Source organism: Tursiops truncatus, chromosome 15, assembly GCF_011762595.2.
Source record: "Tursiops truncatus isolate mTurTru1 chromosome 15, mTurTru1.mat.Y, whole genome shotgun sequence".
NCBI classification, from domain to species: domain Eukaryota; kingdom Metazoa; phylum Chordata; class Mammalia; order Artiodactyla; family Delphinidae; genus Tursiops; species Tursiops truncatus.
The window spans coordinates 21,449,150-21,466,958 of NC_047048.1; the positions used below are offsets into that span (position 1 = coordinate 21,449,150).

The 17,809-nt window shown below is 50.1% G+C and overlaps 1 protein-coding gene across 1 annotated transcript in view; it reads right to left on the minus strand.

The window, feature by feature from the left end:
* SDR42E2 (short chain dehydrogenase/reductase family 42E, member 2) overlaps positions 1-17,809 on the minus strand; it is a 29,335-nt gene that overhangs the window by 2,517 nt on the left and 9,009 nt on the right. The window contains exons 7-12 of the mRNA XM_033840325.2: positions 14,807-14,889; positions 13,081-13,218; positions 12,502-12,567; positions 10,816-10,879; positions 9,129-9,202; positions 5,424-6,105 (exon numbers count right to left, since the gene is read on the minus strand). Of these exons, the coding sequence (XP_033696216.1) occupies positions 5,866-6,105; positions 9,129-9,202; positions 10,816-10,879; positions 12,502-12,567; positions 13,081-13,218; positions 14,807-14,889 (665 nt within the window). The 3' untranslated portion in view covers positions 5,424-5,865. The remainder of the gene's footprint in view (positions 1-5,423; positions 6,106-9,128; positions 9,203-10,815; positions 10,880-12,501; positions 12,568-13,080; positions 13,219-14,806; positions 14,890-17,809) is intronic.

Here is a 17,809-nt window from a genome sequence, read left to right on the forward strand (position 1 = left end):
GGTCTGGGGTATCAGGAGCCCTGCCCCCCACCAGGTGTATCAGCCTTGAGGTCCCAGCTTCATTGATCCACTTCCTGCTTGTTTATTTACTTATTCAACAACCATTTATGAAGGGCCTACTATGTGCCAGAAATCAAGATCAACCTGAGGCTACAGAGCAAAACAGGAGGCATGTTTTGGGCCTCACAGAGTTCACAGCCACTGTAATTTCTTTAATTAGACCTATGAGGAGTGTCATGCAGAATGCAGAAGCCAACCCAGGGACAACGGAACAAGTGACTTTTAGCTTGGACTTGAAATTGAGAGATTAGCTAGTGAAGGTGGGAGAGGGGAGTTCCAGGAAGAGGGAACAGCATGTGGAATATCCTAGAGGCAAAGGAGAGCCTGGTGAGTTTGAGATGCTGGGAAGGTAATTCAGGGCAGCTGGACAGAGAGCAGCTGGACATGGCTAGAGATGAGACTGAAGTGTTAGGCAAGCAGGGCCATGAATGCCAAGTTAAGGCTTTGAACTTGGCCCTGAGGGCATGCGAAACCATGGAAAGGTTTTAAGCCGGAGGGTGGCATGTTCCAATTTTGGATGTTGCCTCTGGCAGTAGGAATAGGAGGTTCCATTCAAAGCCTACTGTAGTTGTCTAGGACAAAGGAGAGTGGCTTGTACCATGGTTGTGACAGTGTGTTGCACAGGGAGACATTTTGGAGGTGGATCTGACAGAACTCAATGATGAAGACATGAAAAAGAAGAACACATCGAAAGCGATGACCAGGTTTTGGGCTTGAGCCACTGGATGGCTGGCAGTGCCTCTCGTCTCCCTAGGAGGGAACACGGGATGAAGAGGACGTTTGTGGAAAAGATGATTTCACTCTGATCCACACTGAGTTTGAGATTTAGGACATGGGGTTGAGTAGATTGGACATAGAAGTCTGGAGGCCAAGAGAACACTCTGAGTAACTGATACAGATTTGGGAGGCATTGGAGACTGAGGTCATGGGAATGGATGAACTTGCCCAGGAAGAGCATGCAGAGGAAGTAGAGGGACCAATATGGAGTCCTGAGGACCATCATCCTAAAGGGAATGCAATGGAAAAGAAGCCAGTGAAGGAGATAAAGAAGGACTGGAGACACAAGTGGAAGACAGGTGTGTTGTCATATAGATTGTTGTCAAGAAGATTATGGCAAGAAGGAGGGAGTAGCCAACTATGCAGAAGAGACTTGGCAGAATAAAGACTGAAAAATATTCTTTGGTTTTATGATTTGTGGACAAGGTCATTGATGACCTTAATTAAAGCCATTTTGGTGTGAGTTGAAGAGAAGAAATGGAAACATAAGTGTGGACATCTCATCATGAAATTTGATGAGTGATGGTAGCAGTAGCGGGAGGGGGAATGGGGAGTCAAGAGAAATTTTTTTTTTTGGCGATACGCGGGCCTCTCACTGTTGGGGCCTCTCCCGTTGCGGAGCACAGGCTCCGGACGCGCAGGCTCAGCGGCCATGGCTCACGGGCCCAGCCGCTCTGCGGCACGTGGAATCTTCCCGGACCGGGTCACAAACCCGTGTCTCCTGCATCGGCAGGCGGACTCTCAACCACTGCGCCCCCAGGGAAGCCCAAGAGAAACATTTTTAAGATGAGAGAGACCAGATGATGTTTTAGACGCCTGGCATTGGGTCTACAAAGGGGAATAGCTCCATCACCCATAATGGAAAGTTTATGAATTCGCCTTAATGGTCCATCCTGATTGGCTATTTCACTTTGAGCTGCCCACAGTAATGACTCTTTTTTCTGCGTTTATAATGCTTCTGCTTAGTGTCTCCAAGAAAGCTAGGACCGCTTCCTACTTGCTGTCTCAAAATTAGAACACTCCCTAACACTATACGCAAAAATAAACTCAAAACAGATTAAAGACCTAAATGTAAGGCCGCATACTATAAAACCCTTAGAGGAAAACATAGGCAGAACACTCTCTGACATAAATTGCAGCAAGATCTTTTTTAATCCACCTCCTAGAGTAATGAAAATAAAAATAAACAAATGGGAACTAATTAAACTTAGAAGCCTTTGCACAGCAAAGGAAACCATAAACAAGACGAAAAGACAACCTACAGAATGGGAGAAAATAGTTGCAAATGAAACAACTGACAAGGGATTAATTTCCAAAATATAAAAACAGCTCACGCAGCTCAATATCAAAAAAACAAACAACCCAATCAAAAAATGGGCAGAAGATCTAAATAGACATTTCTCCAAAGAAGACATACAGATGGCCAAAAAGCACATGAAAAGATGCTTAACATCACTCATTATTAGAGAAATACAAATCAAAACTACAGTGAGCTATCACCTCACACCAGTCAGAATGGCCATCATCAAAAAATCTACAAACAATGAATGCTGGAGAGGGTGTGGAGAAAAGGGAACCCTCCTGCACTGTTGGTGGGAATGTAAATTGGTACAGCCACTATGGAGAACAGTATGGAGGTTCCTTAAAAAACTAAAAATAAGGGCTTCCCTGGTGGCGCAGTGGTTGAGAGTCCGCCTGCCGATACAGGGCACACGGGTTCGTGCCCCGGTCCGGGAAGATCCCACATATCGCGGAGCAGCTGGGCCCGTGAGCCATGGCCGCTGAGCCTGTGCGTCCGGAGCCTGTGCTCTGCAACAGGAGAGGCCACAACAGTGAGAGGCCCGCGTACCGCAAAAAAAAAAAAAAAAAAAAAACTAAAAATAGAGCTACCATATGATCCAGCAATCCCACTCCTGGCCATATATCTGGAGAAAACCTTAATTTGAAAAGATACACGCACCCCAGTGTTCATTGCAGCACAATTTACAATAGCCAGGACATGGAAGCAACCTAAATGTCCATAGACAGAGGAATGGATAAAGAAGATGTGGTACATGCATGCAATTGAATATTACTCAGTCATAAAAAAGAATGAAATAATGCCATTTGCAGCAACATGGATAGACCTAGAGATTGTCATACTGAGTGAAGTAAGTCAGACAAAGACAAATATCATATGCTATCACTAATAGGTGGAATCTAAAAAATGTACACATGAACTTACTGGAGTTTTCACGGCTGTAGAAAACAAACTTACGGTTACCAGGAGGGAAAGGGCGGGGATAAATTGGGAGATTGGGATTGACACATACACACTACTATATATAAAATGGATAACTAATAAGGACCTATGTATGACACAGGCAACTACTCAATACTCTGTAATGACCTATATAGGAAAATAATCTAAAAAAGCATGGATATATGTATATGTATAACTGATTCACTTTGCTGTACACCTGAAACTAACACAACACTGTAAATCAACTATTTCCAATAAACATTTAAAATAAAATATCTATGAGAAGGTATACAAGAAAAAAAAAAAGAACCTCACGGAGGGTGGTTATCTGGGCAGCCTCTAAAATCCTCATGGGCACTTGGTTCCTCTGCTGGGTGGAAGTGCTACCTCGTTTCCCATTGGGTGAAGACACTTGAGAGGAAGGAAGCTTTCTGGCATAGTGACCCATGCTGGCCCCATGCCCAGGGTTTAGACAGTCTACTTTCAGGGGAAGAGATGACTTAGAGAAATCCAGAAAACAAAGAAATTGATTTTGCTTTTGGGTTTCACAAGCTGAGGTTTGGCGGTAGACAAAAGATCTAGAAGATTATGTGAACAGTGAAAACCTGTTTTCCCTGCCCTAAGAACAGATTTCTCAGGACTGGTAGAGAAAGCCAGAGGAGAAGGTGAGTTTACATGCAAGCATGTTACTGAGAAGAAAGAAAGCCCCAAATGGCCTGAGGTTTGTGGATCTGAGACTGAGAAAGATCCCAGAGCTCAACCCAAGCCCTGACGTGGCTAGGGTGCAGAAAAGCAGAAATAACCATGTGTCGTGTTTAGGCCAATGGGCCTTGGGCAGGTCCTCCAAATTACCCCGCCTGTAGAGAAGTGACCCCCACCCTCCTCTACTCTTTGAAGTTAGGCAACCCCAGTTTCCTTATTTATAAAATAAGAATAATAAGCTCTATGTAAGGGTGGGCCTGAGAATTAAGTACGAGCATACAGATGCAAGCTCTTTCAAACTGTCAAGCATTAAACATAAAGGATAAAGCATAAACAAAGCATAAAGGATTATTACTGAGCTTTTAAAAATTATATACACACATGCAAATTCAACAGAGCAAACAGGAGCACACATTTTTGAACTGCTTCACGAACTTTCTTAATTGTTCAGCAGAGGACATACTGCTGATGCCCACGCCGGGCGATGGCCACGTTGGCCCTAACACATTTGCTCCCCCCGACCCCGTCACAGATTTCTTTAGGCTTGTGATGGTTTTCTTCTCTGCTAGGATCCATAGTTTTATCAGCCAATTCCACGTGTGCATATTATGATATATATACAGATGTATTTACACACTAATATTTTGGTATTCACAATTGATACCAAGATGATAGGGAGGCACTGTTTCTGTGGAGAGCAGTGCTGGATTAAAAAATTTTGTGGTTTAAACATTAAAGATTATAGTGATCACTACTGGCCCCCTCATTAACAAATTGAAGCGATAGTAAAACAAAAAATATGACCAACTAATTTCTAATAATTCCCATTATTACTATATTGGTACTTTTTAGAGAGATCCAATTTTTTAAAGGTTTTTTTGAGACTTAATTGACATGTAACATTACATTAGTTTCAGCTGTACAACATAATTATTTGCCATATATATATATATATTGTGAAATGATCACAATGTCTAGTTAAATTCCATCACCACACAGAGTTCCAATTATTTTTCTTGTGATGAAAACGTAAGATCTACTCTCAGCAACGTTCATTTACACAATACTGTATTATTAACTATAGTTACCAGGCTGTACATTTCACCCCCATAATTTATTTACTTTATAACTAACTGGAAGTTTGTATCTTTTGACCACCCTAAAAAAATTTTTTTAATTTTCCTTTTTTGATGTCCCTTCTGGTATTGAAGTCTGTGCTTACTGAGTCATCCCCAGACTCATGCACCGGAAACCCAAAAAGGCCAAGTTGGGCTGGGCAGAAGCCTGGGTCTCAGGTGTCCTTCCAACCCTGTCTATCAACACACAGGGAGACCTGCATGAGTGAGCGAACCCAAAACATAAGCATAGCGGCTGATCAAACCCAGTGCTCCTAGAAGGGGTCTAATCCAAGATCCCGAGACGATCTCAGGACAAGCACAGAGAAGCTCGGGCAGCGAGGAGGGTCCGTGTCCCTAGAGAGGTAGCAGCAGCCAGCGAAAACTTGCAAACGTCAGGCCAGCTGCACGAGCGGCTGCAGCTAGGCCCCTAGGAGTGGAGCCAGACGGGAGGGGATGGGGCTAAGGCTGAATCACAAACAGGAGAGGAGAGGGACCGACCAAGAGGGATGAGCAAGTCTAGTTACCAAAGGAGAAACCAAGGCGAGGATTCAGGCGTTCGGCTAGAGCCAGAAACGGGGCGGACCAGAGCAGGGGAGAACGCGGGGGCGGGCCAGGCCTGGGCAGGGGCGGGGAGAAGGCCTGGAAGGCGGAGCAGGCTGTGAAGATAGGACCTTCTCGTAGGCATCCCGGCCAGGTCAGAGGGAGACCAAGGCCGGAGGGAGGGGAAGGGGCGTGGTCAGGGCTCAAGAGGCGGGGCAGGGCATGTCGAAACCCAGGGGGCGGGACAGGGGCGGGGTTAGAACGCCGGAATATCCAAGCGGAAGACCTGCTAGGCAGATCCAAGCCCAGAGGGTGGGGCAGGGACAAGCCCAGGACTCAAGGGAGCGCCCAAGTCCGGAGGGCGGAGCAGGGTCTGGTCCAAGTCCTGAAGGCGAAGCAGGGGCAGGGACAGGCCGGCGACGATGGTCAGACGACGAACGGCCGCGGGCCTAGGAAGTGCAGGGCCAGCACGAGCAGGCCAAGGAGCAGCAGCAGCCCGAGCAGCAGCCGCAGGAGCGTCCGCGCTGTGGAGCCGCGGGTTCCCTGGCCCGTCGACTGCACGTATCGCTCCACGGCGTCTGCGAAGCTGAACTTGTCGGGCACGTAGCCAAGCTGAGCGCGGGCCTTAGCGATCTGGAAGGTGTGCGTCACGGCCACGCTGCGCACCTGCGGGGAGAGGCGGGGCAGCCGAGGGACGGGACTAGTGGGCGTGGGGAGCAACCTCTACCACGTTTCACTCGGATAAGAGAGGGTAGGGATTTCCCTTCCGTCGCACAGAGATTTAAAAGGACCTCTATGCTGGATCTTGCGTCTGCGACGCCCTCATGAGGAGGACTTCCTGTCTCTCTTCCACCTCCATTTTCCTCGGGGGGGGGCCGCCTCCAGGATACATTTTCTGCATCTCCCCAGCCTACTGAACTCCTCAGTCCCCCAAAAGTAAAGGCCCCACCTCTGCACTCCCCTTACCCGGCCCTAGCACGATGCCGGGGCTCAGGAGGCCCTGATACATTCTGCCTGTGGCCTGAGTGCAGCTATCCGGAAAACTTGTCTCCAGGAAACATCCTTCACTTTTCAGCCCACAGCCCCAGATGGAGTCTGGGCAGGCAGGCTCCAGGGTGCAAGCTTCACGCCCTGGCTGATTTAACTGAGCTTCCCTAAGAGAGGAATTCAATTATGCATAAGTGATTACTCTCTCCAGGGTTTGAAGCTGCGTTTCCTGATGCCAGATGGCCTGGGTCCCACAGGCTTCAAAGGTAGTGCTGACAACAACAATTACTGAGTAAGCACTCGGTGCCTGTCATGCGCTAAATACTTTCTAGGCCATATCTCATTTAATCTTCTGAAGTGGTAATACCACCATCTCCTCTTTTGAAAATCGAAGATCAGAGAGGTTAAGTGACTAGCCCAGGGTCACACAGAGAAGCCAAACTCTAGCTCATGCCCTTCCCAGCTATGCTAGGATTCAGAAGATACCCTCCCACCTGACTCATTTCTTTGCCTTTTGTTCCTCAGCTGGACACTGGGAAGGAGTCCACTAGCTGCTTGATTCTGCAGTGGCCCTGAAACAGCCCTCGGGGTCAAGCCCCTGGTCTTGGATGCTTGTGTGAGGAGAGAGGGAGAGAGGCCAGTTCTTGTCCTTTTTTGCCTCAGCTAGTAAATTCAGGGCTTTGGCGGGTACAGCTGTGAACTAGATAGGCAGGGTCCTGGGACACAGCATTCTCAGATGTCAGGCTTAGATGTCACCTCCTTTGGGAAGCCTCCTTAACTTCCTCAGAATTGGCTTAGGTGCCCCTTCTGTGTACTCTGAAGTTCCTCATTATTTCCCCCAGTATAGCCCTTGCTGGGCTGTCTTCCCCTTTGGACTGTGAGCTCACCATTAAATGAGATCATAATCTTTTTGCCCCTCCTAACTTAGCAAAGCATCAGGGACAATCAAATGAGAGAGTGGACTGGAAGGATTTTGCAAATAACACCAAACACCACTTGTTGCTTTACTGTTTACAATCTGCATTAAAACATCCTCTCTTTTAAACTGTATGTGCGAATAGAAAGCAAGGACTGCCTTGCCTCCACTCCCCAGCACAGTGCCTGGCCTACATTAGGTGCTCAGTACATGTCAAACGAATGAAAAAAGGCTATGAAGTCAAACTAGAGGGCTAGTTGGTGTGTCATAGACTGACCAGAAGAGGGCGCCCGAGCTACAGTGCCCAGAAACTTCCCAGCTAACTAGAGATCCTTTGCCCCGCCCTCCCCCCGCCCCGAGTTGAACAAGGAAACCCACCAGTGAGTGGAGAGAGAGGGGAGCCGGCTCCCTACCCGACCACAACTCAGCAGCACTTCGGCAGCTATTTTATGTGACTATGATTCCTGACATTTCACAAGCTAGTGGTTAAGCTTGAAATCATTTAGGTCTCCTCTGGGTTCAAATCTCGATGCTGCTACCTAAGGGAATGGTCATGAGCCAGGTTATTTCACCCCTCCCCCTCCCCCCGCTGAGTGTTTCATTTCCTTCTCTGTACATGGAGGTGATAATAACAGAATCCACAGTGTAGAGTAGTTGTGAAGATTAAATGAGATAAACACAGTGCCTGGCATTTCACACTCTATAGATGGTCCCTATTTTCATTATTCTCTTTCCTCTGCTAGTCCAGACGGTTCAAAGGAGAGACCATAGGGAACTGCGTCTTTCTGTGGCCCATTCTCAGTTCTCTGAGGTGGAGAGCACTGAGCTTGGAATGTGAAGCCAATTCCAGAATGGTGGGAGCTTGGACAAATCACTTATTTCTCTAGTGCTCAGTTTCTCACCATTAAATGAGATCATAATCTTTCTGCCCCTCCAAACTTAACAGAGCATCAGGGACAATCAAATGAGAGAGTGGACTGGAAGGATTTTGCAAATAACACCAAACACCACTTGTTGCTTTACTGTTTACAACCTGCATTAAAACACCCTCTCTTTTAAACTGTATATGCAAATAGAAAACTGCATCATCATTTTTTGAGAACAGTGTTCTTAACACAGTAGGTACTTAATATATACTTATTCTTCAGTGAGCAGGAACTGTGAGCCTCGAATCAACAGGCTGTGTGTGTGTGTGTGTGTGTGTGTATTGACAGTTATTGGGAGGAATGACATTCCAAAAAGTGCATTTCATGGAACCTGCCTTTGGGAGCCTCCAGTCTGGCTGGGAAGACAAACTGCTTATGAATGAAATGACAGTGATAAAGGATGGGCTTGGGCTTCCCTGGTGGCGCAGTGGTTGAGAGTCCGCCTGCCAATGCAGGGGACACGGGTTCGTGCCCCGGTCCGGGAAGATCCCACATGCCGCGGAGCGGCTGGCCTTGAGCCATGGCCGCTGAGCCTGCGCGTCCGGAGCCTGTGCTCCGCAACGGGAGAGGCCACAACAGTGAGAGGCCCACGTACCACAAAAAAAAAAAAAAAAAAAAAAGGATGGGCTTGGAGCTGTTGCCCTTCAGACCAAGAGAGCACAGCCTCAGCAGAAGCTCAGAGGTTGGGATGTTATACAGGAGCTGGCCCTAGATTTGAGCCCACATGGCAGGTTCTGAGACCTCAGACAAGCATCCAGTTACGGTGTCAAAAGGTGAGGGTTTGTGGCAGTGGAGAAGGGGCAGGAAGGCAAGTGAGGGGCACCAGGACACAGGGGCTCCCCTCACAGCAGCCCACTTACCTCACTCCGGGTGAGCAGCGGCGGGAGGCTGCAGATGGGCTTCAGGGCCAGGTGCAAATACTCCATCACCGTGGCTGTGTGGGGAGAGAGGGACCAGTGACCAGGGGGCCTGCTCTAGGCAAACTCCAGGGAGGTCGTCAGAGACAAGTCAGTTGGGGGCATTATTTGCTTTGCTAGGGGGAGTCTTCACGTTGCCAAGTTTTCCTGTCCTTGGATTCCTTTAAATCAGCAGTCCTGGGGTGCCTTGTTTGGCTGTGAAATATGTCACAAGTAAGTTATTATTAATATTAAAAGACTGACATTTTAAAATAAATCTGAGCAGATTCAAAGTGATCTCTACAATCACGTCTCTCTCACGCACTTCTATCCCGATATGCTCTCTTGAGTCAGGGAGAAAGAAGTGGGAACGGTGGTTCAACTCAGCCTGGGCTGCACTTTTTAAAATGTTCCTTCTTCCCCCACCCCCTTGCTTCCTGCGGATGCTGAGGTAATTGGTCTGGGGGTGTGGCTGAGGCATTTTTAAAAGCTCCCAGGTGATTCTACTGTGCAGCCAAAGTTAAGAAGCACTGAGTTTACAGTCAGCTCACTGGGAACTGGGAATTTATAGACAGTCTCCAAAACCGCCAGGACCTGCGGTTGAACTTTTCTCAGCTGGGGGTCAAGGAGTGTCAGTCCTGGTGGTGATGCTGTGCAGGGGAAGTCATCCTGTGTGGGCACCTTGGGGGACAAAAATGTGCAAACCCCTGCTTTAAATGGCGGGCATCCCAATGCCTTATTATTTTTTTTTTTGCCTGCGCTGTGCAGCACGTGGGATCTTAGTTCCCAGACCAGGGATCGATCCCACATCCTCTGCATTGGAAATGCGGAGTCTTAACCACCGGACCACCAGGGAAGTCCCCCAATGCATTTAAAGTGCAAGAGATCCAGCTGAGGTTTTCCAGGAACACAGTTATCTGTGACTTGGGGGCCACCTGCCCCCTCGGGCTGATCACTCCAAGCCTGAAGCCCGTGCTCATTCCAGCTGGAAGGAGGCCAGCAATAGGGAAGCTGGGGCGTGAGAGTGGAGACTGACCTTCAGGGTGAGGAGGAGACTCTAGGGTCAAACGGAACCCTCACATGTCCAAAAGCAGCCTTAACTCCAGGGCGACCTTGGGGGATGGGGCATTCCAGCACAGGCAGCAGGACTGGGCGTGGGCTGCACAGTCAGCGGAGCCCAGTGGGAATTCTGCCTCTCCCACTTTCTCACTGGGGCACCATGGGCAGGTAGCTAACCTCTCAGAGCCTCAGTTGCCTCATCTTTACAATGGGCCTAACCCCACCCACCTTGCAAGTGGGACTGGGGCACCATGGGCAGGTTGCTAACGTCTCAGAGCCTCAGTTGCCTCATCTTTACAATGGGCCTAACCCCACCCACCTTGCAAGTGGGATAGGGTTTAAACAGGGCCAGGACTAGGGTGAGGGGAGTGAGGTGCCTCGAGTGCAAAATTTAAGGAGGCGCTTGCTCTCAGGGCTGGGCAAGTGCAGGTGGGGCTTGGAGCATTTGACTCCTGCGAGCGAGGGTTTCCTTAAATTTTGTGCTCTCAGTGCCCCACTCACCTCAGCCAGGTCCTGGCTCTGGGTTTAAAATGAGGGAATGCGTGTACATCTGGCACGTGGAGGGCTTTCACATACACACTCCTTTCCTCACCTGACAGGTAAACCCAGGAAGTAGGAACCTGGATCCAGGGCTTGCTGTACCCCAGCTTCTCAAACTGCAAGGAAACATGGCTTGAGGTGAGAACAGATCCTTGGGGGGCTGGTATAGGCCACGTGTTGCCTTTACCCCAGGGCCAGCAGAGCACCTCCTGGCCCCTCCTCAGCTGCCCACCAAAGGGGGCAGACCCCACAGCCAGCCACAAGTTTACACCAGTCTTCAAATGAAGCCCGCACTGTGACCTGGAAAACTAAGTAGGAACTGACTGCATAGGGTGCAGTCCCATCATTTAGTTATTTTTTACATCTGCGTACACCCAAAGACACTCTAAGGCACTTATATAGAATCTGATTATTTTCTAGAATCTGCTTTTCTGCTATTAAATTAAAAAAAGAAAAGCATACGTGTGGAGGGTGGTGGGAGAAGCATGAAGAGATGGGCTGGCATAGGATGAACGGAGGTCTTCACTTGTATGAAAACCCTCCAGGTCAAAAAGACAGATAATAACAAGTGTTGACAGGATGTGGAGAAACGGGAACCCTCTTACACTGCTGGTGGGAATGTAAAATAGTGCAGCCACTTTGGAAAACAGTCTGGCAGTAACTCAAAAGGTTAAACATAGAGTTACTGTATGATCCAGCAATTCCACTCCTAGGTATATACCCAACAGAAATGAGAAAATATGTCCACACAACTAGTTACACACGAATGTTCATACAGCACTACTGATAACAGGCCCAAAATGGAAAACCCAAGTTTCTATCAATTGGTGAATGGATTAACCAAATGTGGCACAGCGATTGAATGAAATATCTTTTTGGCAATAAAAGAGAATGAAGTACTTTATGACACATCCACAACATGGATGAACCTTGAAAACATGCTAAACGAAAGAAACTTAACACGAAGCCCACATACTGTATGATTCCATTCATAGGAAATGTCCAGAACAGGCAGATCTACAGAGGCAGGAAGTAGCTTAGTGGTTGCCTATGGCTAGGGGTGGGGTGGGGTGAGAGGTAAATAGAAGTGACAGCTAAAAGGTATGGTTTGGGGAGGTTCTTTTCTGGGAAGGTGACAAAATGTTCTAAAACGTGTTTTGCTGATGGTCGCACAACTCAGACTAAAAAGCATCGACTTGTACGCTTTCAATAGGTGAACTGTATGGTCTATAAATTATATCTCAATAAAGCTGTTAAGAGGTGACATGCAAAGGGCCTGAATGCCCCCAGGATGTATCCTCCAGCGCGGGGTTTCTGGTCTACCCCTTCCTGGAGTCTGTAGGCTGCTGCGAGAGGAGGCCAGGACTCTCACAGGGGCTGCAGCGTAGGGGCCCGAGGGCAAACACCTCCCTTTGTGCTTTGCCTACCTTCTACTTACCTCTTTCAGGGCCTCACCACATAGTACGGGGGCCACAAGCAAAATCCCACAGGGCAGGACATCGACATAAATCAGGAAGCGGGCTGGGAGGGACTATGGCAAACTGGGGAAGCGCACAGCCCCCCAAAGGGGCAGCCACTACCCAGCTCCAGCCAGTTCCAATGTTGCCCAGTGGACACTGTTGCCAGAGCTGGTTTTTAATGTGAAATCCTCTGATTTTTTGGGAAAAGGTGAGAGGGAAAGAAGACATGGGGATCCCTGAATTCTCACTTGGGATGGGGGCGGTGTCCGGGCACCTACCAGTGGGGCCATCCACTCGAAGATGTTGACACTCTCCCCGTCATTGATGTAGTACGCCTGCCCACTCTGAGGGGGACACGCGGGGAGGGGGACGGTCAGGCACATGCCCGCTGCCGCCTGACCCCACCCTCTCCGATGGCTCCCAGCAGCTGCCCCAACTCCCCACTTCTGCTGAGCAGCCCTGGAGACGGACCTGAACAAGTCCCTCTGAGTTCCGAGGCTGCCAAGTGACTAGCTGTATGACCTCAGTGGAGTCACTTAACCTCTCTGTACCTCAGTCTCCTCATCTGAGAAATGGGAGCATAATAATGGCATCTCCCCCTTGGGCTGTTGTAAAGGTGCAGGTGACAATATATGTAAAACGCTTAGCATTCGGGGACTGTAATTCCGGGCTCAACAACACCTACCTCGCAGGGTCATTTCAAGGAGCTAACGACGCTCTAAAAGGCCACTTTCCCCCCACCCCCTCAGGCAGCTTGAATTGGGGGGCTATGTCGTGTGTGAGCCAGGAATCCCCGAGGGATGGGGGATTCCTGCAGCCCGAGGGGTAAGGTCGGGGGAGCACTGCAGGAGACTCACGGCCACGTAGCCTTTGCTGGCGGTGAGGGCCTCGGCTGCTAGCACGTGTGCCTGCACCAGGTTGCACACGTGGACCCAGTTCATCCTCGTCCTGCGGTCCCCAAATCGGAACATGAACAGTCTCTTCTTGATGTGGCTCTGGTGGGGGGGGGAGAGGGCGAGAAACACAGACCTAGCCTGGAGTGGCTTTAAATTCCATCCACATGCAGAAGGCTCCCAGGCTGGACTCCTCTGTCCCAGCCCCACATGCCTTCTGGAAGTCTCCACTTGGCTGCCCGATAGACAAGGCAGACTTGTCCTGTCCTGTGAGCGCCTTATCCCCATTTGGCCGCCCCCCACCCCCAGCCCACAGCACCCAGGGCTCAGGCCTAAAGCCTGCAGCCAGCTTTGGCTGTCCCCTCCCTCACGCTCCACACCCAACCCGTCTGCAAACCCAGTCGTCTCAGCCATTACAATCTGTCCAGAATTCGGCCACTCCTCACTGTACTGACTTCCGCCCTCATCTCTCACCTGGACACTGAAAGAGCCTCCTAACTGGTCCCCTGCTTCCACCCCCACTCCCACCCCCCGCCGCTGTGGCCTGTTCTCCGTGCAGCTGGGGGATCCTTTTGAATCCTAAGTCAGATCGTGTCTCTTCTGCTCAGAAACTTCCGGGCGCCGGGTGGCAGAGGAGGCCCTTCTGCTCTGGCCCCAGCTACTCTCTGACGTGTCTCCCACCGACCCTGTTGCTCACTCTGCACGAGCTATTCGGCCTCCTGGAACGTGCCAGCAGGGCCCCACCTCAGAGCTTCGGACTAGCCGTTCCCTCTGTCTGGAAGGCTCTTCCTCCAGATAGCTGTGTGATGCACCTCGTCACCTTCAAGTTGCTCAATATCCCTGCTTGAAGAGGCTCCCCGACTGCCGGCACCCCCAGCTTCCCCCAACCCCACTCCACTTTTCCTCTTTCTCCATAGTCCCTGGCACCTTCAAACGTTCCTTGTATTGTATCATGTTTATTCTCTCTCTCTCCTCCTGTGAGAATATAAACCCCACAGGGGTGGGAATCATCTGTTTTGTTCACTGACCTGTCCCCAAACCTGGAACGGTTTTTCATTTCCAGCTTTGTGCCCAAGCTGTCTCCTCTATTTGGACCACTTTCTCTCTACCACCCCATTTCCTTGGTTAGCTCCTTCTGTATCCAAACAGCACAGCCATCAGTTCCTCCAGGAAGCCCTCCTGGACCTCCCCTGCCAGGCCCTCTCTGCTGTGCTCCCATCTTCTCCCTCTCACCTCTACACAGCCCTTACCACCCTGAATCTGTGACTGTGGAATCTGTCTCCCTGACTAGGCTGTGAGAAATTTGAGGACAGGATCTAGAGGCCCTTGTAGCTATATCCCTGGCAACCAGCCTTCTCTGGAGACAGGTTTTCTGTGTGAAAAGCCTGGTGCTGGCAGCATGAGATGAGCCATCTGGCCCTTAGGGAGCTCACATCTGAGCAGGGCAATAGTTTCCTCTGCTTCTTTGAGGTCATAGCTCCACGTCTCCTCTACCGGTACCCAGGCCTGGCTGGCGCACCCCGAGAGCTCTGTTCCTGGTGGGCCTCATGGGGGCAGGACTTCTCCCAGAACTGAGGGTCCCCCGCTCGGGACACTGCCCTAAGACTGACGCGATGACCGTGGGTCCCCATTCACACACATATCAGCCAGGCTCCTCCTGTGCCTCCGGCCTGGGGCTGGGACAACATACCGCCACACGGGGCAGGTGCCTCTGCTCTTCGGGGCCGTAGATCCCTGGGGGCCGGAGCACACATGTCCGCAGAGCGCCTCCTCCTACAACACAGGGGAGGGCAGTCAGGGGCCTGGGGAGGGGTGGATGAGCAGGGAGAGGGACAGAAAGGCTGTCTGCATCTCCTGGTTCTTACCCGGAAAGGTTAGTGGGGAAGGCAGGGCCTTGGGGTTTCCTCATTCAATTAATTATTCTCTCAGTCGATCAGTCAGTCATTCAACAAACACTGTTCACAAACATTCCCCACCTCCACCCCCCTCAGCACTGGGCCCTGGGATGGATGCTGTGAAGAATCCAAGGATGACCAAGAAATGGTCCCTGCCCTCACAGTGCTCTCAGGCCAGTAACAGAGGCAAGACCTAGATGTAGGTATCTGCATGGCCCGTGAGAGTCTAACCAGCACTTGACAGACATGACCTCCTTCAACTCCCAGAGTCCTACTGTGTCCATTTTACAGATGCGCACAGACCCACACGTCCTCATGCCAATAGCTATAGTACTTTACTTTTTCTGGTCATCAGATAAGGATCACGATGGCTCTCAGAGAGGTCCTACTATGTGTCTGGTGCTCTGGTAAGCCTGGAATTTTTCCCTCAAAGCCACCCTATGAGGTGGGAGCTCTTATTATTCCTGTTTTATGGATAAAAGAACCAAGGCTCAGAGAAGGGATGTGATTTGCCTAAGGGCACACAGCTCAGCCTCGCGGAGCTGAGATGGGGACCAAAGTCCAGGCACTTTCCACTAATACCTCTGGTGATACAGTACCAACAAATAGGCCCTCAGCTCTCTCAGCCTGGGTCTCCTCACCTGGAAAATGGGTGCTTTGTAACTCGTGGTAGCAGTTATACTTTCCAGACAACCAATGGAGAAATGAAAAGACTAGAGCCATCAGCATGAGAGCTGGGGGTCTGTTCCCCTAACTCTCACTGCTCTGTGCCAGCAGAGTCCCCAGACCAAGACAAAGCTTGGTCCAGGGTTTCCCAAATTCTCTTCTGAGGGGCCCCCACTGGTGGAAGTGGGAGCATGTCTCCCCAGGGGAAGTCTGGGGGTACAGCCTGAAGGGCTGCTCCAAACATATTCTTTTTAAGTCTTCAGAGGACCTACAAAATTTTCAATTTATTCTCATAATTCATTTGTGTTTAAGGTTAAAATTTTTTTTAATTACTATTTGTAAATTATTCGATCCCCAACCCCAACTCCTTAACTGAGATGGAGTCTCCTGGAAGATGTTTCACTCCTCCAAGGCTCAGGTTTCCCAAGCAGCTGTGCCTCCAGTTTGGGGAGCCTAGTGTATGCCAGCCTTCCTTTGGGGGCCGCTTCCCCTTTGCACCAGGTCTAGCGGGGGACTGTCAGTCCAGATGCACCTCTCTTCCCTGAGATGGCAGCCACGGGACCCAGGCTGGGCCAATGCCCTGTTCTCACCCAGGAATGTGACTCTGTGCATTACTGACATGGGATCGAAAATCACAGGAGTGGGTTCACCCTGAGAGACTGATCACCAGCTCCTGTCTCCCAGGTCCCTGGAACTGCCCTGACCCTGTCCTTTCTGAGCCCTGGTGGTCATTTTTCTGGAATATATTTTCCAGAGGCTATCCCAGTATAAATTCCATTTTCTCCATAAATTAGCCAGGGTCAGTGTCTCCGGGTCATAGCCAAACACCCTGACTGCTCCCCCACCAAAACCCTCACTTTACAATGAGGCCCAGTGTATTGGGTTGAACAGTGGCCCCCAAAAGATATGTCGGTGTCCTGGAACCTGTGGATGCTACTTTATTTGGAAAAGGGGTCTTTGAGGATGTAATTAAGGACCTAAAAACGAGATGATCCTGGGTTATCCGGGCGAGCCCTAAATCCAATGTCAGGTATCCTTATAAGAGACTCACAGAGAAGAGACAGATGGAGAAGAGGAGAGGCCATGTGAAGACAGAGGAGGAGACTGGAGCGATGCAGCCACACACCAAAGAAGGACCCCAAGCTTCTGGGGCCATCAGAAGCCGCAAGAGTCAAGGAAAGATTCTCCCCTCGCACTTTCGGAGGGATCGCAGCCCAAATGACACTTTGATTTCAGACATCTGACTGCGAACTGTGGGGACTGCGAGAGAAGAAATTTCTGTTGTTTTAAGCCACCAGGTTTGTGGTAATTTGTGCCAGCGGCCCCAGGACACTAATGAACCCAGAGACAGGAGGACACGACACATTCACATGGAGCTGGGGTCTGCATGCCTCAGGACTCTGCTACAGGGACCAGGGTGCTCCATGCCAGGTTAGAGGCAGAGTCTCAGGGACCAGCTTGGGTAGTAGGGACTGGAAATCACCCAGGGTGACGTGGCTGGACTCCTGCAAGGCAGGTATCAGGTGAGCTTTTCTGTAAACAGCCTGCAGCTAATTTTAAACTCTGGGTCACCTGGGCATGGTGCGGGGAGGTTGGTTGGTCTACAGCTGACACTGGCCAGTGGGGCGCTGGGTGGCCACGTCACAGAGGGACTGCGCCCAGGGTATCCATGACTCTCCTGACCATGGAAAGCTGGGGATGCTTGTATAAATAATTATCAGCCAGAGGATTAGGTGTCTGGCTTGTAGGCTGCTGGTCCAGCCAGGGGAGGCCCTGGTAGAGAAGAGAATTCAACTGCCGAGGGTCAAACTCCTGGGAAACACAGATGGATGTTCCCACTGGGATAAGGGGTTGAGGCTTGACAGGCCCAGGGTGAGAGGGTGGGGTGGGGAGGCTTTTAGGGAAAAGATTTCATGCTCAGAGACTTACTCAGCCACAGCTACAGTGGAGCACAATGGTTAAGCCCCAGGCTCTGGTTTTAGACTCCCCTAGGGGGAGAGGGGGTTTTCAAATCCCACCTCTGCCACCTAAGAGCTATGTGACCTTGAGCTAAGTCAGTTAACCTCTTAGTCTCAGTTTTCTTTCCTGTAAAATTGGGGATTATAATTTCAAACAACCTTCGTTCTCCAAAT